Source organism: Nerophis lumbriciformis, linkage group LG30, assembly GCF_033978685.3.
Source record: "Nerophis lumbriciformis linkage group LG30, RoL_Nlum_v2.1, whole genome shotgun sequence".
Taxonomy (NCBI): domain Eukaryota; kingdom Metazoa; phylum Chordata; class Actinopteri; order Syngnathiformes; family Syngnathidae; genus Nerophis; species Nerophis lumbriciformis.
Window position 1 is genome coordinate 3317670 of NC_084577.2, and position 27343 is coordinate 3345012.

Genomic DNA, 27343 nt, shown 5'->3' on the forward strand with positions numbered 1-27343 from the left:
GGATTTATTTGATCTTTGATGTTTCCCTCTTACACACTTGCTTATGTGTGCTATGGCTATGAGGTGTTTTTCCCTTGGCCTCAGTCTGGACCCCCTCTCCAGGGGCCCAGGCTTAGACTGATTTTTTTTTTTCCAGCCGTAGTTATTTCTCTTTAGCATTCAGAGTCTAGTACTAGTACTTTAAACATAAACCTGCATGTGTGTATGAAAAATATGCTATGTAGTTTAAAAACAATAGAACCTATTGGCTAAATGTCTTTTTTTTATTCCAAACAGCCTTTAAAACAGAAAAGATAAGCTAAGAATTTCGGAAAAGTTCATATCAAATATCAATTACAAAAATTATCTGGTTTGAAGTGCAAGCAATCCATCGCTTGCACTTCCACATGGTGAAAAATCTACTCCCAAGTGGGCCAGACTGGTAAAATCACGGCACGATAACTTACAGATAAAGACAACTTCAGATTGTTTTCTTTGCTTAAAAAACACATTCTGAAAATGTACAAATCATAATTGCGGTTAATAATTTATTTGTCGTTATTTATATTTTCTGAATAAATTATGTGATAATGTTCATCAGTCAACTCATTGGTGTTAATTTTCAATCTATTAAGATAAAAAAAAATATATCAAAATCAAATTACAGGATGTTATTTATGTAGTTTGATAATTTGCCTTGACTAAAATACTAACATCATGTGGTTTATTTTGTACTAATGTAGCATAATTTACAAAGATAGAAATAATTGCTATTGCGACATAAAGTGGACACATTTAGAGCAGCTGTTTCTTTCATTCAAAAATTCCAGGTTAAATTTTATACTTAGCAAACTCATACCGCGGGCCTGATTCGGCCCCTGGGCCGTACATTTAACACCCCTGCATTAAAAGCCTATCTAATAACTCTGACTGCAAAGCTTCTTGGGGTTTGTCCTCAGACTGCTTCAACCTTTGCTCAGGTTCTTGGTCAGGTCTCGGGGAAAAAGTTGTTTCTTACTTTTTCAACGATGAGGTAAAAGATGTGATCAATATGTGGAAGAATTTCATAAATGTTGTAAACACACGTGCGTCCATCACAACTGCCACCTGATCTGCTGGCTTCCTGCCAATCAGTGCATTTTCATTTTCAGAACACTTGACAAGAGGGTCAACACTTGAGATGACGACTTTGTCTGCCTCCTTTGCACAAAGACGCTGATTTTTTCCAGTGACGACTTCCTGCAAACATAGTATGGCAGGACGTGTGCAAATCTGCAATTACTACTTAAAAGATAATAATTCACGATCTGTTAGGTACGGCGGGGGAAGGAGACGACGCCGCGACAGGGATTAGTTCAACAGGTTTATTGAACTTAATTATGTGTTGGAGTGTGTATGTTACTGCTAGTGTGTGGTGTAAGCTGACGTGACGAATTAACAACGTAAATGTTACCAGAGGGTGTTGTTCGTGCGTGTTGGATGAATTGTCCACAAATCCAGAGGGGCAAGGCAAAAAGGAAGTCCGTGAGAAAGCAAGAGGTTGAGGGCTGGAGAGAGGCGTCGAGGTACGTGTCCGAGCGGGGGTCGAGGATCGAGAGAAGCAGTCCAAAGTCCGGAGGGAAGTCCAAGGAAATGAGGCGCACAGCTCGATCACTGGATACGGAGGGAACACTGATGGGAACACAGAGGACATATAAGACACGGGCAGAGGGATAGCACAGAGGAGGGAAGCCAGAGACGGGATGCTTACTACGAGGATTGAACTACGTTCCGGCACTGGATCTTCGGGTTCGCTGGTCTTTATGTCGTCTGCCCTCATCAGATCCAGGTGCGCGGAATGATGATTGCCTGCAGCCTTGCAGGCGCGTGGCCGCGATGCAGGAAGAGCGAGCAGGGGCCAGACTACACTTTATTCACCTAAACACGTGACACATCGACTAACTAATAATAAGAGGGACAAGCGGTAGAAAATGGATGGGTAGATGAATTATAACCATAAGCTGTAAAGATGTGATGTTTAGGAACGAATCGAGTCTTTTGAACAGCTCTTTTAAGTGAACAATGAGAACCGATTCCAAGTTGTGTGTTTGGGAGCAGATTTTTTTTATACACATGCAAATTTAGCGTCTGCAATTTCCCACTGTGCACATGTGTGCCATCTGACTGGCAACGGAATTAAAATGAGTCAGTTTAAAAAAACAGCAACAACCTTTTATTAAAAAATAAATAAATAAATAAATATATATATATATATATATATATATATGTATATATATATATATATATATATATATATATATATATATATGAAATACTTGACTTGGTGAATTCTAGCTGTAAATATACTCCTCCCCTCTTAACCACGTCCCCAACCACGCCCCCGCCCCACCTCCCGAAATCGGAGGTCTCAAGGTTGGCAAGTATGACTTACTACTAAAAGACAAGTTGTCTTGTATGCAGGGGCGCCGCTAGGGATTTTGGGCCCCATGAAAAGAATCTTTACAGGGCCCCCAACACAGTGTCATTATTTTTTTTGTATTATAATTTCATCATCATTAGGGGCCTCTCTGGGCCCCCCTCCATCATGGGCCCCTAGAATCCGTCTCCTTCACCCCCCCTTTTTCGGAGCCCCTGCTTGTATGTTCACTATTTTATTTAAGGACAAACTTAAGAAACATATGTTTAATGTACCCTAAGATTTTTTTGTTAAAATAAAGCCAATAATGACATTTTTTGTGGTTCCCTTTATTTAGAAATGTACCGTAAAGTACCGAAATACTTTTGGTACCGTACCGGTATCAAAATATTGCTATCGGGACAACACACACCGAGCACCCACCTGGCAGAAATGTAAATCGGCCCCTATGCGCCCTATGGTCCGAAATACACGGTAAGAACTTTTTGAGCGCCTTCAATTTTGTCAAAGTTTGGAGAGGTTTTAGCTTACTCTGTTCCGCTGCATTAGGTTGCCGCCCACTGGGGGCGTGTCTTGTAGTGGGCGTGTTTTGCAGTGTATTAAGTCTGCAGTTAGACCCATTTTCTCACGGGCGCCCTTACCGCCGCTCTCCGTCAAGGTTTTGTTTCATTTTATTTTCCACCGTGGAAACCAAACGAGACAACGGAACAAAGTAGTTCGCCGTTTTCCGTGCGGAAAAGACGTCCAGTTCCTTCAGGTAAGATTTGCCCGCGATGTACGAGTGACGTCAGCGTGTGTGTTCTTTGTAAGTGGGCACGACTGTGTGGATGTGGCATTATGTGTCCAATATTGAGCGGTTGCAACTTTACCGTGCATGACATAATAATGTCTCCAGTTTTATGTTGTGCCGTTTAAAAATGCTGTTTGTGTGTACTTCCACGCAGGATTAGTGCGTGTACCGTTAAGTAGCTAGCCAACATTGTCGCTATGCTCTAGTCTAGACGCGTACACACGAGCACCGGGGCAATGTCCACAGTGGGAACGATTTCAGTCCAGTGTTAGTTAGGAAGGAAAAACACTCTAAAACCACATCAAATATATGACATTGCTTGTCAAACGTCCAATCAAATTGCAATAATTGGTGCATGGTACTGGCCCTCACCTTATACATGAGGCTCCTATCTTGCATAATTGTTGTGTTTGTCAGTGTGAGACTGCTAGAAAGTCATAAATATTCCATGTGTTCTGCATTTCACTTCAGCAATGATGTTTGTTTCATTTGGTGGATTAATTGGCAGTCATCCTGACAACATAACCAATTTTTCCAGACAAAGTATACATTTTTTTTCCCAATAATTGCATTTGACAATACATGGTGTTTACGTGACGTCACACATCCGGGTTATCCCGGGTCATCCGCCATCTTGGGAGGCAAACAAAACACACCTGGCCTAGTTGACACGCTTCACGATTATTGACAATAGCTTCGAGCAAACACTGGTGAAAGGCGCATAATGGTTATTTCCTGTTGGGTGAATGGATGTACAAATCGACGGGATGGATCAGTGCAGCGAGGATTTTTCAGTATTCCTAAAATTAGACACAACGAAGGAGAACAGACAAGGAAAATCAGCGAGGAGAGACGACGCTTGTGGTTGGCAAGCATCAACAGGAAAGAGGAGCCATCTCAACATTCCAAAATATGTTCTGATCACTTTGTAACAGGTAGGATTACGTCTCAATCTGTTTATTAAACATTTTAGAACGATGTATTGTTTATTTTTTTGTCAATTTGCTATTCTCGAAGCCCTTTATGGGATGGACCACGAAAGCGAAAGCCCCCCCCCCCCTCAGGATATATAGCGCCCATCTCAGCCCAGGTTGCTTGTACACGAAATGAGTTGTGTGGTTACATTGCATTTTATTACAATAAATACGAGACAAACGAATAAGTCTATGAGCCTACGTTCCTGGGAACATTACAGAACGATAATGGAATCAGCCGGAGAAAAATCGCAAACGAGTCTTAAACCGAAAAGAAAACTGCAGTCATTCCGTGAAGAATATTCAAAAGCCTATCCGGGAATAATTATTCGTTCCAAAAAGGGTGAAAACTACGTGAATTGCACCTTGTGCAGACAAGATTTTTCGATCGGACACGGAGGAAATAGCGATGTAAAAGACCACGTTGGGACAAAAAAACACAAGTCTAATGCCGTTGCTAGCGATACAAGTGGAAAACTTTCAACGTTGTCATACTCGTGAATTATATTTTATACTCTTCAGTTGGGCATTATCAAAACTAACAAATTGAATAAATTAACAAATTTATCACATATATAAATAAATATAAGTGGATGGGAGAGGACAGGCTTGGGCAGACTCCCCTTATCCTAAGGAGTCCGACGTGTCCTCGCTAAACACATGGTTTTAATGTACGTTATATATACATACCCTGCCCACTACAAGCACTTTCTCGTTTGCAGTCATGCTTTTAACGTCGCTGACCCATCCGTTAATAAACTGGTTGTACGCCTCCAGAGACTTGAATGCCCTCAATTCCTCCATTGTATAGGCACTGGTGTAATTGACGAGGTAGTTCAAAATGTATATGTACGTTATGGCCTGGAGGCATTTGTGGTCATACGTGAAACTTTGTTTCGGCACTTCGTACGGGTCAACGCCTATGCATTGTGTCTTCTGGTTGTATCTTTCCAACGTCTGGTTGTCCAAGCCTTCTTTATACTTCTTTTTTGCTGGTTTCTCGGCCATTATGCATACGTTTGTGAACGGGTTCGTATATATGAATTTGCTGATGTTGTACCGGTGCGCTTGCCTTTCAAAATGGCGGATCGCGCGGAGCATCATGGGAAATCAGTCGGGCGTGAAAACTATGTATACAATTCATCCATGCATCCATTTTCTACCGCTTGTCCCTATCGGGGTCGCTGGGGGTGCCGGAGCCTATCTCAGCTGCACTCGGGCGGTAGGTAGGCGGGATACACCCTGGACATGTCGCCAACTCATCGTTTATTCGGTGACCACAGTTGAGGCGCTAGCTGTCCAAAGTCGGGACCCAGGGTGGACCACTCATCTGTGCATCAGTTGGGGACGTCTCTGCGCTGCTGACTTGCAGGCATGTGATTTTTCCGTCAAAAGTCGGAATTCTGTCTTTTTTAATCTCGAAAAAAAAAAAAAAATTATCTCCCGTTTTCCCGTTTTTTTTCCCGACCCTAAATCAAGATTCGAGACGTAGTTTATATTACGGCGTAGTTGATTGGTCGATATGTTCCTTGTGACCAACCAGAACATCTGTTATGAATGATCCTATTAAGTGTGTTGTCTGTCTAATTATAAATAATGCAGACGAGGCGTGTTAACTGAGTTCTCAACGTTTACTCACAGCGTGCTCATAACCACATTCTAACTGCCAGCATACAACGCTTCTCAGGGCTACCGCGCATGCTCGTAACTATCGTTGCATGCTGGGTAGTGTAGTTGTTATATTTGCTAGCTCATAACAGCACATTGAGAGACACGCTTACGCGCTTAATTCAATACTCGCCGTCATTCCGGGTGGATTGACAAAAGACCTCCAGCCGCTAGATATTGGTGTCAACAGGGCATTCGAAGCTAGACTGCTAACTGCGTGGGAACAATGGATGACGAAGAAGCGCGCGGTGCATGCTGGGATATGTGACGTTTCATTTCCATTTGTGTGTTTATGTAAAGACCCCAAAATGGCTCCTATTAAGTGTGTTGTCTGTCTAATTATAAATAATGCAGACGAGGCGTGTTAACTGAGTTCTCAACGTTTACTCACAGCGTGCTAACTGCCAGCATACAACGCTTCTCAGGGCTACCGCGCATGCTCGTAACTATCGTTGCATGCTGGGTAGTGTAGTTGTTATATTTGCTAGCTCATAACAGCACATTGAGAGACACGCTTACGCGCTTAATTCAATACTCGCCGTCATTCCGGGTGGATTGACAAAAGACCTCCAGCCGCTAGATATTGGTGTCAACAGGGCATTCGAAGCTAGACTGCTAACTGCGTGGGAACAATGGATGACAGAAGGCGAACACACCTTCACTAAGACGAGGAGGCAGCGCCAGACGACGCCAACATCTGCCAGTGAATCGTAAATTTGCCCAACTTTTCACTTCGGACACCGAAGACGAAGGATTTACGAATGAAGAATAACTTCAGAAAGTGAGCGCTATGTTTATTTTGTGTGTTGTGACATTAACGTTCGAGCAACATTATGTTGCTATTGCTCTGCACTATTTTGAATTTTACTATGTTTGTGATTGCACATTTGCGTACATTTTGGGAGTGAACAGAGTTGTTAGAACGCTGGTTTTTAATATATTATTAAAGTTTGACTGACCTATCTGACTGTTTTTTTGACATTCCCTTTAGCGCAGCGTAGGCGCGGCTTATAGTCCGGGGCGGCTTATTGGTGGACAAAGTTATGAAATATGCCATTCATTGAAGGTGCGGCTAATAATCCGGTGCGCCTTATAGTGCGGAAAATACGGTACACATTTTTTTCCAATAATTGCATTTGACAATACAATTCATCCATGCATCCATTTTCTACCGCTTGTCCCTATCGGGGTCGCTGGGGGTGCCGGAGCCTATCTCAGCTGCACTCGGGCGGTAGGTAGGCGGGATACACCCTGGACATGTCGCCAACTCATCGTTTATTCGGTGACCACAGTTGAGGCGCTAGCTGTCCAAAGTCGGGACCCAGGGTGGACCACTCATCTGTGCATCAGTTGGGGACGTCTCTGCGCTGCTGACTTGTAGGCATGTGATTTTTCCGTCAAAAGTCGGAATTCTGTCTTTTTTAATCTCGAAAAAAAAAAAAAAATTATCTCCCGTTTTCCCGTTTTTTTCCCCGACCCTAAATCAAGATTCGAGACGTAGTTTATATTACGGCGTAGTTGATTGGTCGATATGTTCCTTGTGACCAACCAGAACATCTGTTATGAATGATGATGTTAAGAACGTCATCATTCATATAGGTTATTACCGCCATTTTCCATATGTAAACGATGTCGGTTCTCGAGAGAAAGGACGCTTTACGAGTAAAAGAAATTGATAAACATGTCAAAAATAAGTTTCGATGGGACTGGATGGAAAGGGAAATCACTGATATTGTTGGGAAGAAGGAAGTTACGACTTTGTTCGGTGATTTTATTCGGAAAATCGATCGTCCCGGAAAGGTTTTGTGCACGTGGTGTCATGATAATATTGACTATGGATCACAAGGTTTCAAGGCTTTGGAAGTACATGCGAAACGCCAAAAACATATGAAACAACTTGAAGCAAGGTATGTTCTATTAATGATGTTTTCATGTCTTTAAACACTAAAATGTTTTCTTCAAATGGTGCTGTCTTTGTTAATTTTAGCATGTTAAATTGGTGAAAAACCAGGAGCTTCGGGGGGCCTTCGTCCCCCAGATCCCCGGAAATTTTTTCAGTCTTTTTCATTGTGGTCAAATCACATGCCTGGACTTGTCTCCACTCAAGATTATCTCCTGCTGCCCCCACTATAGACTAGACCAGACCTGGGCATTCTGCGACCCGCGGGCCACATCCGTCCCTGTCCGGCCCGCGTGAGGCCAATCATAAATTACAAAATACATTTAAAAAAGTATCTATGTCGAGTGTGCAATACAACGGTGCTGCTTTTGTTTTGAAAAGCGTTATTTGTATTACTTCCGTGTGGACGTACTGTATGCGCGTTCGTGATTGTGAGTGATTGTGAACAGCTGCAATCACAAATTACAAAATAAAGTTGAAAAAACATACATGTCGTGCGCGCAATACAACTGTGCTGCTTTTATTTTGAAAAGTGTTATTTATGGACGTATGTCCGTGTGTAACCTGTGAGTGAAGGTGCACAGCGACAAGTGATGCACGGTTACTCCCGAGACGCTAAAAAGAGAAAAGTTGATAATGAATGGCGTGTTTTCAACAAGACCATGGACTGCCAAGCAACGTTCCTTCTAAGGTGCGCGCCTGCGCAATTGCGCACTGCTCAAGCGTCCTCTGCGCACAGCAAATATATGCCGTGCACCAAATCAAATCCCATCTGAATTTTAAACAATATAAACACATTTATTCTGTATAATGTTGCAATGCAACTCTGAGTGACAGTGACAACAAGCGGCCTAACGGCGTTCGTCAACACCGTTCAATTATTGTAACGTCTATCGAAATGCTTCGAGGCCAGGAATTATATCGATCACTTTATTGAGCAAAACTGTTTATATTCGGCCATAACCACACCAAAAACACGAGTAAAAAACTTCTATCTCGAAAAACTAGTCATTTTCTGCCGTACAAACCAGGCCAAAACCAACTTGTCATGTCACAAACACGCATACTACTAAACCACTGGTGCGTTTATGGCCACACAAAAAGTCGGACAACTCAAACACCACACAAAGTTACACTATGACTCCTCAGTCATACGTGTGCTTATTTTACTGAAATTTATTATTAATGTTAATTAATTTATATTAATCATGGAATGCTGATACGAGAGAAAGTTACAGGAATGCACACTTCATCCTATGCTTACATTTCATTGTGCAACATGAGGATGTTTAAGGGGAACTAAATGTGATCTCTGAAAGGGGTACAAATGATTTCCAAAGTGGTGCTTTTGGTATAAAGTTAAGTTAGGTTAAATGAAAGTTATTATTATTATTATTTATCTTACGGTATATATCAAAAATAATATTGAGCAAAATTTAATTGAAATATTGTCGATGTGGCCCTCCAGCAGTGCTCGGGTTGCTCATGCGGCCCCCGGTAAAAATTAATTGCCCACCCCTGGACTAGACTCTAACACTATTATGTTAGATCCACTATGGACTGGACTCTCACAGTATTATGCTAGATCCACTCGATGTCTATTGTACCGGTCACCTGGGGGGGTGCAGGTCCCCACATCTGCAAGGTTTCTCATTGTCATCCCATTGGGTTGAGTTTTTTCTTGCCCTGATGTGGGGATCTGAGCCGAGGATGCCGTTGTGGCTTGTGCAGCCCTTTGAGACACTCATGATTTAGGGCTATGTAAGTAAACATTGATTGATTGATTGATTGATTATATAGACCTTAAGTCAAGGTAAAAAACATACCAATGCTGACGCTCTGTCCAGTGGTCGTAGCATAGGCAACCATCAGTACAAAGCTGATTGTAGCCGTCACTGACACAGACAAAAACCCTAACCCTGACCCTTATCAACGCTGGCATTGGCAACACGCTGTCTGTTGACCTCTTGCAAACACCGCAACCCAATGGTGAGTGCCTTAGTACCATCATTTCATGGCTATATAACAGTGCAAGCAGGCCATATTGGTAAATTATGACATTGTTCCTCCTCACACAAAAAATGTGGCAAGAGTGTCCCCACTTAATTATCAGATGGGAGATTCTCTGTAGAAAGTAAGCCTATAGACTTCAAGTTGTTTTCCAATCCGCTTTCATTCCCACGGCTTTGGCAGCTTTACACGGGAATCAATTTAGTGGACATTTAAATGCTGACCACACACTTAAGAGAGCCAGACGTTTCTGTTACTGCCCGCAAAAAATCTAAAAATAGATTGTGGGACAAGAAAAAATTAAAAAGTAGCATTCGTGGGAATATGGATTTCTAACCTTTCATTCTGATTTTGCTCCTAAAATAAAGCCATAACAAGTGGATCAAATAGTGACATTTGGGGAAAAGAAACATTGGTGTCAACAGACCATAAACGCCACCATATCAACCATCTGCTCAGCGCATATGTGCGTGTACACTGTATTGCCGGTCTCATGACATGCTAGCTTAGCCGCCACTAAAACAAATAGTTAGTTACCACGGGTTTCATTTCAACAACTAAAGACATGAACTTGATAGTAAATAAACCCACGTTCACACTGCTCGATAATGTGCCCATTCCTGTCGATGGTGTTTTAACATTGAGGATGTGCTGTAATGAAATAAGCAAACATAGTCTGTTGGCGGAAATGCCAAAATGCCACTAAAGAAAAAGATAAAAGCTATCATTGCTGGTCAGCAGACGATTGCAGGTATATTTTGTGCTTCCACTGGTAATGATCAGACTAGCGATAGTATTTCAATGTGGTCTCTGTCTCTTCCTGTCTCCAGTGGTGGCACATCAACACCACACATGTCTGCACTTTTCACATGGCAATTGCATGTTCTTTAACATTTGCACTACTGTTAACAAAACAGGCACAGATATTGCGGTTAAGAATTTATTTTGGTGTTAAAATCAGCACTTCTCTTGATATTTTTCTTTCATTTGAATGTTACCAATTTGTTTAAGTGTTATTTTTGTTGTTACAAATGCTATATTATTAGAATTATGTGCGTCATTCCCCTGTCAACGTTTAATTTAATTTCAGATACATTTTCTGCATAAATTAATCCATCTGTTATAATAACCATATCATACCATACCACTACAAAAGAATTCAATACAACATTTTTCTAAAAAAATAAGAATAAAAGAACTAGAAATAAATACATTATTTTTAAAGAGGCTCAGCTGTTTGCAACTTTCTCTGTTACATTTTTCAAACAAAAACAATGACAAGAACACCACAGGCTAGCTTATGTTACCTTTAGTGGTTTAACAGAACATATTTTTAAATGTGTGTATACTTTACAATTACTAATTATACTGAATAAAAATTGCTCATCGGTTAATGCTTTTCATAGACCACTGTCTCATACACTCGTACACACAGGGAGTGTGTGCACTTACACAAAAACAGTCCAAAAGAAGCAACTAACAATTTGCAGTGATGTTGTTGTTATTATTATTATTATTTTATATATATATATATATATATATATATATATATATATATATATATATATATCCATCCATCCATCTTCTTCCGCTTATCCGAGGTCGGGTCGCGGGGGCAGCAGCCTAAGCAGGGAAGCCCAGACTTCCCTCTCCCCAGCCACTTCGTCCAGCTCTTCCCGGGGGATCCCGAGGCGTTCCCAGGCCAGCCGGGAGACATAGTCTTCCCAACGTGTCCTGGGTCTTCCCCGGGGCCTCCTACCGGTCGGACGTGCCCTAAACACCTCCCGAGGGAGGCGATCGGGTGGCATCCTGACTAGATGCCCGAACCACCACATCTGGCTCCTCTCGATGTGGAGGAGCAGCGGCTTTACTTTGAGCTCCCCGCGGATGACAGAGCTTCTCACCCTATCTCTAAGGGAGAGCCCTGCCACCTGGCGGAGGAAACCCATTTCGGCCGCTTGTACCCGTGATCTTGTCCTTTCGGTCATAACCCAAAGCTCATGACCATAGGTGAGGATGGGAACGTAGATCGACCGGTAAATTGAGAGCTTTGCCTTCCGGCTCAGCTCCTTCTTCACCACAACGGATCGATACAGCGTCCGCATTACTGAAGATGCCGCACCGATCCGCCTGTCGATCTCACGATCCACTCTTCCCTCACTCGTGAACAAGACTCAGAGGTACTTGAACTCCTCCACTTGGGGCAGGGTCTCCTCCCCAACCCGGAGATGGCACTCCACCCTTTTCCGGGCGAGAACCATGGACTCGGACTTGGAGGTGCTGATTCTCATCCCAGTCGCTTCACACTCGGCTGCGAACCGATCCAGTGAGAGCTGAAGATCGAGACAGATGAAGCCATCAGGACCACATCATCTGCAAAAAGCAGAGACCTAATCCTGCAGCCACCAAACCGGATCCCCTCAACGCCTTGACTGCACCTAGAAATTCTGTCCATAAAAGTTAAGAACAGAATCGGTGACAAAGGGCAGCCTTGGCGGAGTCCAACCCTCACTGGAAACGTGTCCGACTTACTGCCGGCAATGCGGACCAAGCTCTGACACTGATCATACAGGGAGCGGACCGCCAAAATCAGACAGTCCGATACCCCATGCTCTCTGAGCACTCCCCACAGGACTTCCCGAGGGACGCGGTCGAATGCCTTCTCCAAGTCCACAAAGCACATGTAGACTGGTTGGGCAAACTCCCATGCACCCTCAAGGACCCTGCCGAGAGTATAGAGCTGGTCCACAGTTCCACGACCGGGACGAAAACCACACTGTTCCTCCTGAATCCGAGGTTCGACTATCCGGCGTAGCCTCCTCTCCAGTACACCTGAATAGACCTTACCGGGAAGGCTGAGGAGTGTGATCCCACAATAGTTAGAACACACCCTCCGGTTCCCCTTCTTAAAGAGAGGAACCACCACCCCGGTCTGCCAATCCAGAGGTACCGCCCCCGATGTCCACGCGATGCTGCAGAGTCTTGTCAACCAAGACAGCCCCACAGCATCCAGAGCCTTAAGGAACTCCGGGCGGCTCTCATCCACCCCCGGGGCCTTGCCACCAAGGAGCTTTTTAACTACCTCAGCAACCTCAGCCCCAGAAATAGAAGAGCCCACCACAGATTCCCCAGGCACTGCTTCCTCATAGGAAGACGTGTTGGTGGGATTGAGGAGGTCTTCGAAGTATTCTCTCCACCGATCCACAACATCCGCAGTCGAGGTCAGCAGAACACCATCCTCACCATACACGGTGTTGATAGTGCACTGCTTCCCCTGCCGGGCCGGAGCAGGAGGGGATAGAAAGAGAAAAAAAAGAAGACAGAGGGGAAAATTGTGGGGACAAGAGGGGGATTAGACAGAGAGACAAAAACAACAACATCATACAACAACAACAACAACAACAACAATAGAGCAACATCAGCAAATATGATGGTAAAAGTAATAGCAAATAAGCAGTTAGCGAAAAATAAAAATTAATACAGAAATGACAATGAGCATTACACTACAAATGGATCAATAGAAATAGCGCTATTGATAAAGAACACTACCAATACTTTACCTTTATTATCAACAATACAATTGTTCAAATGCAACAATACATATACGTAATGATAACTTGAGATACGAAAGAATGCAGAAAAATGGAGGGAGTAGAAAGAAAAGAAACCTACATTAACCTTGTAGATTGTTATAGTAACAATAGGTTAAGCTTTGTCAGTGTGCCATGTGTTATACCCAGTTTACCCTAGGGCAACAACTTTAATATATGTTTGACGAAACGTGATTATGTGCATGAGTGTAAGTATGCATACGCAAAAATCGATTATAAAAATAGTTGGCGATTAATTTAGTCATCGATTCGTAAATAATAGGGTTGTAACGGTACGTGTATTTGTATCGAACCGTTTCGGTACGGGGGTTTCGTTTCGGTGCGGAAGTGCACCGAACGAGTTTCCACACAGACATATTAAGTAGCGTACTGCACGTTGTGTAAACAATACTCAAAATGCCGGACATTTGAGGCATTTAAGAAACTCTGCCCTGACAGCTCCGCAAAAGAGGACATGTGTGGTGAAAAGAGGACGTATGGTCAGTCTATCCTAGCCCGTTAGCTGCTAGCATGATAGCAAAAGAGGACATGTCCGGTGATAGCATGCTAGCAGCGACCGAGCTCGGTCCTGACCATACGTCCTCTTTTCACCGGACATGTCCTCTTTTGCGGGGCTGTCGGACAGTGTTTCTTAAATGCCTGAAATGTCCGGCATTTTGAGTTAGGGTTGCGTGTATTTTCAATGTACGTTCAGGGTTAAGAAGGTTAAAAACACAACAAGTTGTGCGCACAGCAGCATTGGTGAGGGAGGGGGAGAGACAGAGAGAGTTGTGATATATGCGCATGCGTCGTCAGGCTCTGCTTTTCATCCATAGATTTATCGATTTAATGTGTTATTATCTATAGCAGGGGTGTCAAAAGTGTGCATTTTTGTAACATTTTCCTTGTTTTATTTGGCAAGTTGAAAGAGCATGGCGGCAGTATGCTGTTTTTTGTTCCAATAAAATACTGGAAAGGATAGAAATGTAGTTTGTCTCTTTTATCCGATTATTAATCGATTAATCGAAGCAATAATCCACAGATTAATCGATTATCAAATTAATCGTTAGTTGCAGCCCTAATATGTGTGTATATATATATATATATATGTATGTATGTATGTATGTGTGTATATGTGTATATATATATATATATATATATATATATATATATATATATATATGTGTGTTTATATATATATATGTGTATATATAGTGTGTGTGTGTGTATGTGTATGTATATATATATATATATATATATATATATACAGACACATCATATATACATATATATATGATGTGTGTGTGTGTGTGTGTGTATATATATATATATATAGATATAGATAGATAGAGAGAGAGAGGTGTACCGAACGAGTTTCCACACGGACATATTAAGTAGTGTACCGCACGTTGTGTAAACAATGCACACCGAGGCACAACACCCGGCATGCTAGCAGCGACCGGGCTACGACAACATGTAAAAGCCAGATCTGGAAGACCCTCTTGCCTCGTTAAGATCACCCGTTTGGGAACACGTCGGCTTCGCGGTGCGATACAACAATGGAGGACGGAGGTTTGCCGACATTGTTCAGCAGCGGTAGGGTATGCTTCTGACAACACGTCAAACATGCTAACCCATTTGAAGCGTCACCACCCCCAAGTGAACATCGCTTCAACGAAGAGAAAGACGAGCGTCGTGCAAACACCGCATTCAAGCAGCCTCTCCTCGGCGAGTCAGACGGGGCTAAAGCAATAACAAATGGCGTTGGTGTTTTTATAGCAGCAGATTTAAGACCATATTGCATTAAAAACTAGATTTTGACCCACTTCTATGGTGGAAGAACAATGAGCCCATATATCCTCTTACTACCAAGTTAGCCAGGGACTACCTGGAGACATTGTAACTGCAAGCAGGTCTGCTCTTTCTGCAGACAATGTGGATAAACTGATTTTTCTGGCAAAAAACATGAGGATTGAGTGAAAGTCACCAGGGTTAAAGGCAGGGGGGGGGAGAAAAGTTAATCTGAGGCTGAGTTGACTTGAAACTGTTTATGTTGCACTTTTTATATGAGAAGAAAAGTTGTTGCTCAGATTAAATAAAATGACAAATTTGATGTAATCTGAGCAACAACTTGAGGCAGTTTAATGTTGGTTAACGTGGACCCCGACTTAAACAAGTTGAGAAACGTATTGGGGTGTTACCATTTAGTGGTCAATTGTACGGAATATGTACTGTACTGTACAATCTACTAATAAAAGTCTCAATCAATCAATCAATCAATCAAAAAAAGCACTTTATATGTAGAAAGGTTTTGTTAAGAAACAATTCTGAGCCTTATCTTAGTTAGTTTTTATTTTATATATGTTGACCACATTAACCCTGGCAATGGACCCTGTGTGTATATGTATGTTATTGTTATGCTTAGCATTCATGACTGCCTGCTGTTGCACTGATCAGCCTAGTGGTGGCTCACATCCATCACACACAGAGCTATTTCTATTTTTGGGCAGAATAATTATAGTGTTCCCAATGTTAAAAGGATAAAGCCATTGTTTACAAATTTGGTATATAAATAACCAAAACAATTATATTTTGTTGTTTTCTTACTGTACCGAAAATGAACCGAACCGTGACCTCTAAACCGAGGTACGTACCAAACCGAAATGTTTATATAGTATGTATCTATATGTATATGTATGTATATGTATGTATATACATATATGTACATACATATGTATAGCAAGTTAAATTAGTTTTTATTTGTAAAGCTCGGTGTTGCAAAAACCTGCTTGGTGCCGTGTGCAGAACTTAGCACCAGTTGTGTTGGACAAGAAAACAGGAGTGGTGCAGGATTAGTGAAGAGAGTGCCATTCAATGCTTAACCCAGAATTGCACAACAAGCAGAGGGTTGATTCATAACCAACAGAGCAGGTAAAACCATCAATTAAATTAATACAATTAATTAGTTAAATTAAAGTACCAATGATTGTCACACACACTAGGTGTGGTGAAATGTGTCCTCTGCATTTGACCCATCCCCTTGTTCACCTCCTGGGAGGTGAGCAGTGGGCATCAGCGGTGCCGCCCCGGGAATCATTTTTGATGATTTAACCCCCAATTACAACCCTTGATACTGAGTGCCAAGCAGGGAGGTAATGGGTCTCATTATTATAGTCTTTGGTATGACTAGGCTGGGGTTTGAACTCACAACCTACCGATCTCAGGGCGGACACTCTAACCACTAGGCCACTGAGTAGGTGGCCTAGTGTTCTGAAGCAGGGATGCCCGCGTGCCGGATCAGGTTGTGTTAGTTAGTTTACTAAGTTTAAAATTGAGCTGCATTTTTAAATTAACGAAACTGCTGTTCTTAAAGTGTCTATTGGATGCCACAATAGCAGTTATGTTAGGCAAGCAAATAGTTTATATTGGGGTGAGCAGGTATTCCAAGCAATAGGTACACGGTAAAGCAGGGCTGCGACTCCTCCCCCTCGACCTAATGTAAAATAAACAGGAGTAAAATAAACAATTGGTAACCGCACTTAAAATGCTGGATGAGACGCTGCACATACAGTGTTTCCCACACATTAATTTATTTGTGGCGGCCCGCCACGAAAGAATTACGTCCGCCACAAATGGATTTTTCGGCTTTTGACTCGCTCGACCGCTCATAAAAGCAATGGGACTGTCTGTGAATGTTGCTTGTAGTTACACCTCCGGTGCAGTAGGTGGCGGTAGCCTACTATGCATTGTAGCTCCGCCAATAGCGCTTAATTCACCTGGTGGGCCTGAAGAAGAAGAAGAAGAAGAAGAAGAGGGAGGGACGGACGGACGGACGGACGGAATCAAAATACTCGCCGGCTACTTTTCATAATGATGGCGCTTCCTACGTTTCTACCTCAAACGTCCAAAAGCTGCTGAAAGCCTTGATCCAGGATGCCATGGGGAAAAAAACTTAAATGGTGCCTTTTGGCGACAGTTAGCAGCTTGGTGGCTCATAGCCGGCTAGCTAACGCTTGCTAGCGTGGTAGCATTGCTTCATTTTTACAGTTGTTATAGGTAGATAATAGTGATGGGTCCGGCAACACCGATCATTGGTGCATGCGTCGAGCTCATAGAGCGAAACCCTGTGTCGGTGCGCGTACCGCTTTTAGAAAGTCACGTGACCGATCATGAGCTGTTTTGGTCACGTGACCAATACGTGAACTGTGTCGCACTGACGCCTCCTCTGTGCCCTGTGAGCGGGTCTTTTCTACAGCCGGAGAAATAATAACTAAGAAGAGAAAGCGTCTAAAATTGAATACGTTGGAAAAACGTTTTTTTTTTTTAATAAAAATGTGTAAAAATAAATAAATAATAATTTCCAGGTCCACAAGCATCCTCATTCACAACACGTTCTCTTAGATTTCCATGTTATGATACATGTTCACATTATTTATTGACTGTATCTAAAAAAAGACAAAAAATATATTTTTATTTAAATGAAGTTATGAAATAATCCTAAATGAAATACAATGACTTGGTTTATATTATTGTATATACTAGGTCAGTGGTTCTCAACCTTTTTTCAGCAATGTACCCCCTAATCAGAGCAAAGCATTTTTGGTTGAAAAAAAAAGATAAAGAAGTAAAATACAGCACTATGTCATCAGTTTCTGATTTATTAAATTGTATAACAGTGCAAAATATTGCTCATTTGTAGTGGTCTTTCTTGAACTATTTGGAAAAAAAGATATAAAAATATCTAAAAACTTGTTGAAAAATAAACAAGTGATTCAATTATAAATAAAGATTTCTACACATAGAAGTAATCATCAACTTAAAGTGCCCTCTTTGGGGATTGTATTAGAGATCCATCTGGATTCATGAACTTAATTCTAAACATTTCTTCACACAAAAAAAAAATCTTTAACATCAATATTTATGGAACATGTCCACAAAAAATCTAGCTGTCAACACTGAATATTGCATTGTTACATTTCTTTTCACAGTTCTTTTTGACAGACATTTTAGTGACAAACCTGAGCTTGTGCTTCACTGAGTTTATGAACTTACATTCATATTTTGTTGAAGTATTATTCAATAAATATATTTATAAAGGATTTTTGAATTGTTGCTATTTTTAGAATATTTTAAAAAAATCTCACGTACCCCTTGGCATACCTTCAAGTACCCCCAGGGGTTCGCGTACCCCCATTTGAGAACCACTGTACTAGGTCATAAAATCAGTGTCAGTTGAGTCGGTCCATAGGTTGCCTGTAGGGATTTTTAATGTCCAGCAGATGTCAGTATTTAGTGACACAGTATCGACACAGTATCAATACAGTTTTGCAATGTGTCGAAACGCTTCATGACGCCTCATCAACCCATCACTAGTAGATAGGTTATAGCTGCATCGCTCGCGGCCCGTCATATATTTAACGTTAATCCGTGATTTCACCGAGCGTTTCACTGACGGTGAGCAGCCTGACGCTGCTTCATTAACACCGCCGCTGTTTGACTCGTGGCCCGGGGCAGACGCACGTAGTAACAGTCACGTGTTACAATACCGACGAGCTAACGTGTCCAGGTTATAACCATGTTGTCAATAAACACACGTGGACTGAAGCTAAATTGTCCACTGTCCACTGTAGCATGTGAATGCAATGAAAAGAATAAAATCTGAGCCAACCAGCTGTTAAAATGTTGTCCAGGTTAATGTTTTGGCCATTAAAGGCCCTTCATTTCAAGATTTCAACTGTGATCGGGCTTTAAACAGGTGGCTGACCTGTTCAGATGAGTGTAACTGCTACTGGTCAAATAATGTGAAATAGCATTTAATTTTACATGTATGCAATGCCATTTAAATGTAATTATAGATAATAATAATAATAAATACTGTGTAGTGTTGTAAATAGTCAACGGGAAGGATTTTAGTAAGATATAAGCCATGAGCACTACACAGCCAGAAAAAAACCTAGGCAGGACAAGTAAAAATATTGGGGCAAGTAGATTTGAGAAGTCGGGCAAGTAGAAAAAACCTTAACGTTGAACCCTGCATGTGTTGAGCTGCTGCCGCTTAAGGTTAGACGGCACTGTACATAGAGCGGTTCTGCTCGTTAGTAATAAATTCTTATGTTGGATGTTCACTCCTTCACACAGATGAGTATAGAAAAATATTTTCAACGGCCGAAAAGGGCTCGACTTGGAGAGGAGGTAGGCCTACAGTCCGGACCACAGGTGCGACCTGTTCAGCAGCAGGAGGAGGAGGAGGTTGACTGACTGTGGCAGGACACCTCTGCCTCTGTTTCACTTCATGTTGCTGGTAAATAATATGGTTGTAGTAGTAGGCTAAAGTTAAATTATTTAGTATTCGCCCCCCGACCACACCACCACAAATAGATGCCTGTCCTGTGGGAAACACTGACATTGATATAGTTATGTGCAAATTCAAAGAAAGTCAACAATGGAAATGACAAATGAGGTACTTGATACATAGAAGCATTTTTATTTATGCTTCATTTTGTTTTTGTTCAATCATAGATGGGTTGTGACTTAAAGTTTAATTGGTTTGTAGAAACACTGAGATTAAGTCTAATTTCATTGTGTTCTTAATAGTGTTTTTGAAACTGCACCATTTTTTGTTTTGTCAAGAGGATTATTTGTGATATGTACATTTTCAGAATGTCCTTGTTCTATTTTGGGCCAAAGTAAATCAAAGAAAACAATCTGAAGTTGACGTAGTTGTATTTTTAAGTTATTATGCCATGATTTTACCCGTCGAGCCCACATGGGAATATGTTTTCCTTCATGCGACCCTTGAGCTAAAATTAGTTTGACACCCCTGCTCTAAAGTTATCCATTTATTAATTTTCTTTTTAGTTTCTTATTTTAGTAGATAAACAGTATGAAATTAGCAACTGATGTATCCACAGATCCTTTGTCAGTTCTTTAGTTTCACTTTTGGGATCAGTTACCTAGAATGTACAATTCGCTACAGTAGTTCGAGGGCCAGTGTTTTCCAACTGCGTGAGAAACCACTATTCTTTGTTCACCATGAGCTTGCTTGTTTCTTTCATTGCAAGCAAACAATGACTATTAAAATAGATAGAGGAGTTTTCATACGTTGAGTCTTATTGCAAAAGTTGATCTAAAATCAGGGGAAAAGGCTTTCGCCAACTGGGCTGAGTGACTTTACGGTTAATACCGTTGATTACGTTTTTGAGACGCACATGAAGCGACGCAGCAGGATTCGGAGCGGGCTGAGCGAGCCTGCGTAGCATACACTACAGCAGGGCTATTTAACTACATAACGAAGAGGGCTGCAGTTTCTAGAGCGAAAGGGCTCAGGGGCCGGACATCAAAATTTGGATGTTTCGTCAGAAAGTTCATCCAAAGGTTATACTCCTTTGAGACTGCGTTTACTTAATTGCAAAGTAAACATATCGACTTTCACACTTCACTGTCAATAAATTAATTATTCTGCCGTGTGCAGCGAGACTGATAGTTAACAGCATGAAGAAACAGAAGCTCCAGAAGTTTTGTTGACAACTGATAGTCCTTCTTTTGAATCATTTTCCTTTGTCAGTTTTATATTTTTACACTTCTTACTTCATTTAGATTTGTAAGACTGAATATATAAACAGAAAATAAACATTACAAAAGTATAACTGCATACAAGAGCAAACATAGTTTAAATGTTTTTTTCAGGCCTATTTGGGTGATTGGGCCAAATGAGTTTGTGATCTGCAGTTTGTGGGGCGCTAAATATTGTCATGGATAATTTGCAAAAATGACCATGACGCAAACGCAGTGTTTGCTTGTGGTGGTTTTGAACTGAGCTTTTTGGTTTGTGTCAGTAGAAATGTGCAACATAATAAGAAGCTATTGACTTGGGGTCGGTTTCATTTTGTGCAGCAGTGGAAACCAGTGTTCTTTGTCTAGCCATGATCATCATGACCATGAGCTCAAGCTGCTGTTTAACAACATGCATTATTACTGTGTCCAGGCTACAAGTAAGGCATGGGCTGACGGAAAAGGACCAATCACATGACGTGATGTTGGCCCGTAACTGCTTCCTCCTCCTGGTGGTGGCGAGTGGGACAGTACTGACCATCGTCAGTTTCAGCCTCCAGTTCTGTAAGTACATGTTTATTTGGGATGTACAAAATGTTGGTCATCATATTTATGCATATTTTTTACAGTACAGTAATCCCTTGTTTATCGCGTCTAATTGGTTCCAGACCTCACTGCGGTAAATAAAATTTCGGGAAGTAGAATTCATAATCAAATATTTTTATACAGTATAAAAACACTGTCTACAACCTTCTAAATATGTTTTAGCATTATAAAAATGCTCTAGACATACACCCATTTAGTCACGTTTACCCTCGCTTTACCCAATATAGTTGCCTTGAGAGTGTTCAGTACAGTACTCAACAGTAGCCCGCGGGATCGTCCAAGTGTCATTGATCTGCCCGACGTTGAGGTTTCAAGCACGAAAGTACTTTGCCACATCCCAAATAATTATTCTCGGTTGGTCACCTCAAATCTGTGGATGATAGCGCCATCATTAAAGGTTGCCAAGTACCGTCGAATGTTGTCGTACGACATTGTTCACGTCAAAGGCTTACCGATGTGAAGATGTGATGTTGATGAGGTAGGAGTCACAAATGAAAGTGCATCAACAGTTATACTGTCCACTTAACATGAAAAACAGCTCGTAAACAATGGCTTCTTTGGCATGGAAGGAAGTTCACCCCTAACCCTGACCCAGACGTCCGGCCTGGTGAATATATATTGCGATCACCACAACATAATACATAATACAGATTGAAGCTGCAAAATTTGAAGCAGGAAGTGGCGAGTGCTTACAGTACAGGCAATTACATGTTTTAATAATACATTGATTGTTACTTTAAATGTAAGGTTTTTTTTTGTAAAATAATAGTGAGGCATTATTTAAAAAATCCAGAAAATGCATCTCTATCTCTGATAAATAATCATAATTATTAGTTGTAGTGGTTATTATTAATTATTTTAGATTGCAGAAACCTAATCATGTTTTTTTTGTTATAACAGATGTAGTATTGATTCTGTATTCTAAAAGTTGTTCTTTGTAAAAGTCTGCTAGTGTCTGATATAATTTATTCCAAAACCCAAGTCCCCAATAGAGACCCTAAAAGTACCCATGGGAGTCTTTCTGGCCGGTAATCCAAAAAACACATGGAAAGTTTGTGGCAACTTAACACATCTGTCGGGACTACCTTTTTCTTATACAATAGTAGGTTTTCCGCATTGAGCCAATGTTCCCTATTTTGTGTACAGTAGCTATTGTTTTGACTATGTATCCCTGACAGCTACAGTGAATGCAAGGAAACAGTTGTGGAAAAAATTGTACACACTAAGGTGTTGCAACCTTTTAACGTGCCTGTAAATGACATTTGTGGCACCACAATGGGCGGTGATTAAATGCTTTGGGAGACATGCCTCAAGTTGTTTAATCATTATACAAGTGACTTGCCAATGACTGATAAACAATGTGTTTTACGTTGTATGAAAATGTGTATGTCTGCCAAGTTTTTCAGCCAATTACAATACATTTTTACAGACTTGTGAGTAGTGAAATTGTCCCATACCGAACACATGTCCATCCCATCCATCCATCTTCTTCCGCTTATCCGAGGTCGGGTCGCGGGGGCAGCAGCCTAAGCAGGGAAGCCCAGAGACTTCCCTCTCCCCAGCCACTTCGTCCAGCTCTTCCTGTGGGACCCCGAGGCGTTCCCAGGCCAGCCGGGAGACATAGTCTTCCCAACGTGTCCTGGGTCTTCCCCGCGGCCTCCTACCGGTCGGACGTGCCCTAAACACCTCTCTAGGGAGGCGTTCGGGTGGCATCCTGACCAGATGCCCGAACCACCTCATCTGGCTCCTCTCGATGTGGAGGAGCAGCGGCTTTACTTTGAGCTCCTCCCGGATGGCAGAGCTTCTCACCCTATCTCTAAGGGAGAGCCCCGCCACCCGGCGGAGGAAACTCATTTCGGCCGCTTGTACCTGTGATCTTGTCCTTTCGGTCATAACCCAAAGCTCATGACCATAGGTGAGGATGGGAACGTAGATCGACCGGTAAATTGAGAGCTTTGCCTTCCGGCTCAGCTCCTTCTTCACCACAACGGATCGATACAGCGTCCGCATTACTGAAGACGCCGCACCGATCCGCCTGTCGATCTCACGATCCACTCTTCCCTCACTCGTGAACAAGACTCCGAGGTACTTGAACTCCTCCACTTGGGGCAAGATCTCCTCCCCAACCCGGAGATGGCACTCCACCCTTTTCCGGGCGAGAACCATGGACTCGGACTTGGAGGTGCTGATTCTCATCCCAGTCGCTTCACACTCAGCTGCGAACCGATCCAGTGAGAGCTGAAGATCCTGGACAGATGAAGCCATCAGGACCACATCATCTGCAAAAAGCAGAGACCTAATCCTGCAGCCACCAAACAAGATCCCCTCAACGCCATCACTGCGCCTAGAAATTCTGTCCATAAAAGTTATGAACAGAATCGGTGACAAAGGGCAGCCTTGGCGGAGTCCAACCCTCACTGGAAACGTGTCCGACTTACTACCGGCAATGCGGACCAAGCTCTGGCACTGATCATACAGGGAGCGGACTGCCACAATCAGACAGTCCGATACCCCGTACTCTCTGAGCACTCCCCACAGGACTTCCCGAGGGACACGGTCGAATGCCTTCTCCAAGTCCACAAAACACATGTAGACTGGTTGGGCAAACTCCCATGCACCCTCAAGGACCCTGCCGAGAGTATAGAGCTGGTCCACAGTTCCACGACCAGGACGAAAACCACACTGTTCCTCCTGAATCCGAGGTTCGACTATCCGGCGTAGCCTCCTCTCCAGTACACCTGAATAGACCTTACCGGGAAGGCTGAGGAGTGTGATCCCACGATAGTTAGAACACACCCTCCGGTTCCCCTTCTTAAAGAGAGGAACCACCACCCCGGTCTGCCAATCCAGAGGTACCGCCCCCGATGTCCACGCGATGCTGCAGAGTCTTGTCAACCAAGACAGCCCCACAGCATCCAGAGCCTTAAGGAGAGGGCGGATCTCATCTACCCCCGGGGGCCTTGCCACCAAGGAGCTTTTTAACTACCTCAGCAACCTCAGCCCCAGAAATAGGAGAGCCCACCACAGACTCCCCAGGCACTGCTTCCTCATAGGAAGATGTGTTGGTGGGATTGAGGAGGTCTTCGAAGTATTCCCTCCACCGATCCACAACATCCGCAGTCGAGGTCAGCAGAACACCATCCTCGCCATACACGGTGTTGATAGTGCACTGCTTTCCCTTCCTGAGGCGGCGGATGGTGGTCCAGAATTGCTTCGAAGCCGTCCGAAAGTCGTTTTCCATGGCCTCACCGAACTCCTCCCATGTCCGAGTTTTTGCCTCTGCGACCGTTGAAGCCGCACACCGCTTGGCCTGTCGGTACTTGTCCGCTGCCTCAGGAGTCCTATGAGCCAAAAGAACCCGATAGGACTCCTTCTTCAGCTTGACGGCATCCCTCACCGCCGGTGTCCACCAACGGGTTCTAGGACTACCGCCACGACAAGCACCAACTACCTTGCGGTCACAGCTCCAATCAGCCGCCTCGACAATAGAGGCGCGGAACATGGTCCATTCGGACTCAATGTCCAGCACCTCCCTCGTGACATGTTCAAAGTTCTTCCGGAGGTGGGAATTGAAACTCTCTCTGACAGGAGACTCTGCCAGACGTTCCCAGCAAACCCTCACAATGCGTTTGGGCCTGCCAGGTCTGTCCGGCATCCTCCCCCACCATCGCAGCCAACTCACCACCAGGTGGTGATCGGTAGAAAGCTCCGCCCCTCTCTTCACCCGAGTGTCCAAAACATGAGGCCGCAAATCCGATGACACAACTACAATGTCGATCATGGAACTGCGGCCTAGGGTGTCCTGGTGCCAAGTGCACATATGGACACCCTTATGTTTGAACATGGTGTTCGTTATGGACAATCTGTGACGGGCACAAAAGTCCAATAACATAATACCGCTCGGGTTCAGATCCGGGCAGCCATTCTTCCCAATCACGCCTCTCCAGGTTTCACTGTCGCTGCCAACATGAGCATTGAAGTTCCCCAGTAGAACGAGGGAATCACCCGGGGGAGCACTCTCAAGTACTCCCTCGAGTGAATCCAAAAAGGGTGGGTACTCTGAGCTGCGGTTTGGCGCGTAAGCGCAAACCACAGTCAGGACCCGTCCCCCACCCGAAGGCGGAGGGAAGCTACCCTCTCGTCCACCGGGTTGAACTCCAACGTACAGGCTCTGAGCCGGGGGGAAACAAGAATTGCCACCCCAGCCCGTCGCCTCTCACTGCCGGCAACGCCAGAGTGGAAGAGAGTCCAGCCCCTCTCGAGAGAACTGGTTCCAGAGCCCTTGCTGTGCGTCGAAGTGAGTCCGATTATATCTAGCCGGAACTTCTCCACCTTGCGCACTAGCTCAGGCTCCTTCCCCCCCAGCGAGGTGATGTTCCACGTCCCAAGAGCTCGCTTCTGTAGCCGAGGATCGGACCGCCAAGTGCCCTGCCCTCGGCTGCCGCCCAGCTCACATCGCACCCGACCTCTATGACCCCTACTATGGGTGGTGAGCCCATTGGAGGGGGGACCCACGTTGCCTCTTCGGGCTGTGCCCGGCCGGGCCCCATGGGGACAGGCCCGGCCACCAGGCGCTCGCCATCGTGCCCCACCTCCGGGCCTGGCTCCAGAGGGGGGCCCCGGTGACCTGCGTCCGGGCAAGGGAAATCTGGGTTCCTTGCTTGTTTTCTTCATAGAGGTCTTCGAGCTGCTCTTTGTCTGATCCCTCACCTAGGACCAGTTTGTCTTGGGAGACCCTACCAGGGGCCATAAAGCCCCCGGACAACATAGCTCCTAGGATCATTGGGACACGCAAACTCCTCTACCACGTTAAGGTGGCAGCTCAGAGAGAACACATGTATTAACTGTAATTTCTTTAATTAGTACATGGTGAGTCCGATCTGCTAGTTTAGGGATTATTATTCCTGCTCCTGGCTCGCTCTTACTCAGTGTGTAACATGTTTAGCCTCGTCATCCAGTCCTCCAGTGATAACGATTCATAACTTGGGATCTTTCTGTGTGGAGTTTGCATGTTCTCCCCGTGACTGCGTGGGTTCCCTCCGGGTACTCCGGCTTCCTCCCACCGCCAAAAACATGCACCTGGGGATTGGTTGATTAGCAACACTAAATTGGCCCTAGTGTGTGAATGTGAGTGTGAATGTTGTCTATCTGTGTTGGCCCTGTGATGAGGTGGCGACTTGTCCAGGGTGTACACCGCCTTCCGCCCGAATGCAGCTGAGATAGGCTCCAGCACCCCCCGTAACCCTGAAAAAGACACATGGTAGAAAATGGATGGATGGAAGATATTAATCAATGTCAATCAATCAATGTTTATTTATATAGCCCTAAATCACAAGTGTCTCAAAGGGCTGCACAAGCCACAACGACATCCTCAGTACAGAGCCCACATAAGGGCAAGGAAAAACTCACCCCAGTGGGACGTCGATGTGAATGACTATGAGAAACCTTGGAAAGGACCGCATATGTGGGTAACCCCCCCCCCCCTCTAGGGGAGACCGAATGCAATGGATGTCGAGTGGGTCTGACATAATATTGTGATAGTCCAGTCCATAGTGGATCCAACATAATAGTAAGAGTCCAGTCCATAGTGGGGCCAGCAGGAAACCATCCCAAGCGGAGACGGGTCAGCAGCGCAGAGATGTTCCCAATCGATTCACAGGCAAGCGGTCCACCCCGGGTCCCGACTCTGGACAGCCAGCACTTCATCCATGGCCACCGTACCTGTGTGTCTCCCCCTCCACAAGGGAGAGGGGAGCAGAGGAAAAAAGAAGAACGCGGAGAAGATGACCAAGAAGAACGCGGAGTTGGAATATAATTACAACACTTTATGTACATTTTTATATACAGATTTGAACAATT

At 43.7% G+C, this 27343-nt stretch overlaps 1 protein-coding gene across 1 annotated transcript in view; it reads left to right on the forward strand.

The window, feature by feature from the left end:
• The first annotated feature begins 3003 nt into the window (after positions 1-3003).
• Positions 3004-27343, forward strand: part of pxylp1 (2-phosphoxylose phosphatase 1) — a 73468-nt gene continuing 49128 nt past the window's right edge. Inside the window, exons 1-2 of the mRNA XM_061925379.2 lie at positions 3004-3152; positions 21312-21442. Of these exons, the coding sequence (XP_061781363.1) occupies positions 21361-21442 (82 nt within the window). The 5' untranslated portion in view covers positions 3004-3152; positions 21312-21360. The remainder of the gene's footprint in view (positions 3153-21311; positions 21443-27343) is intronic.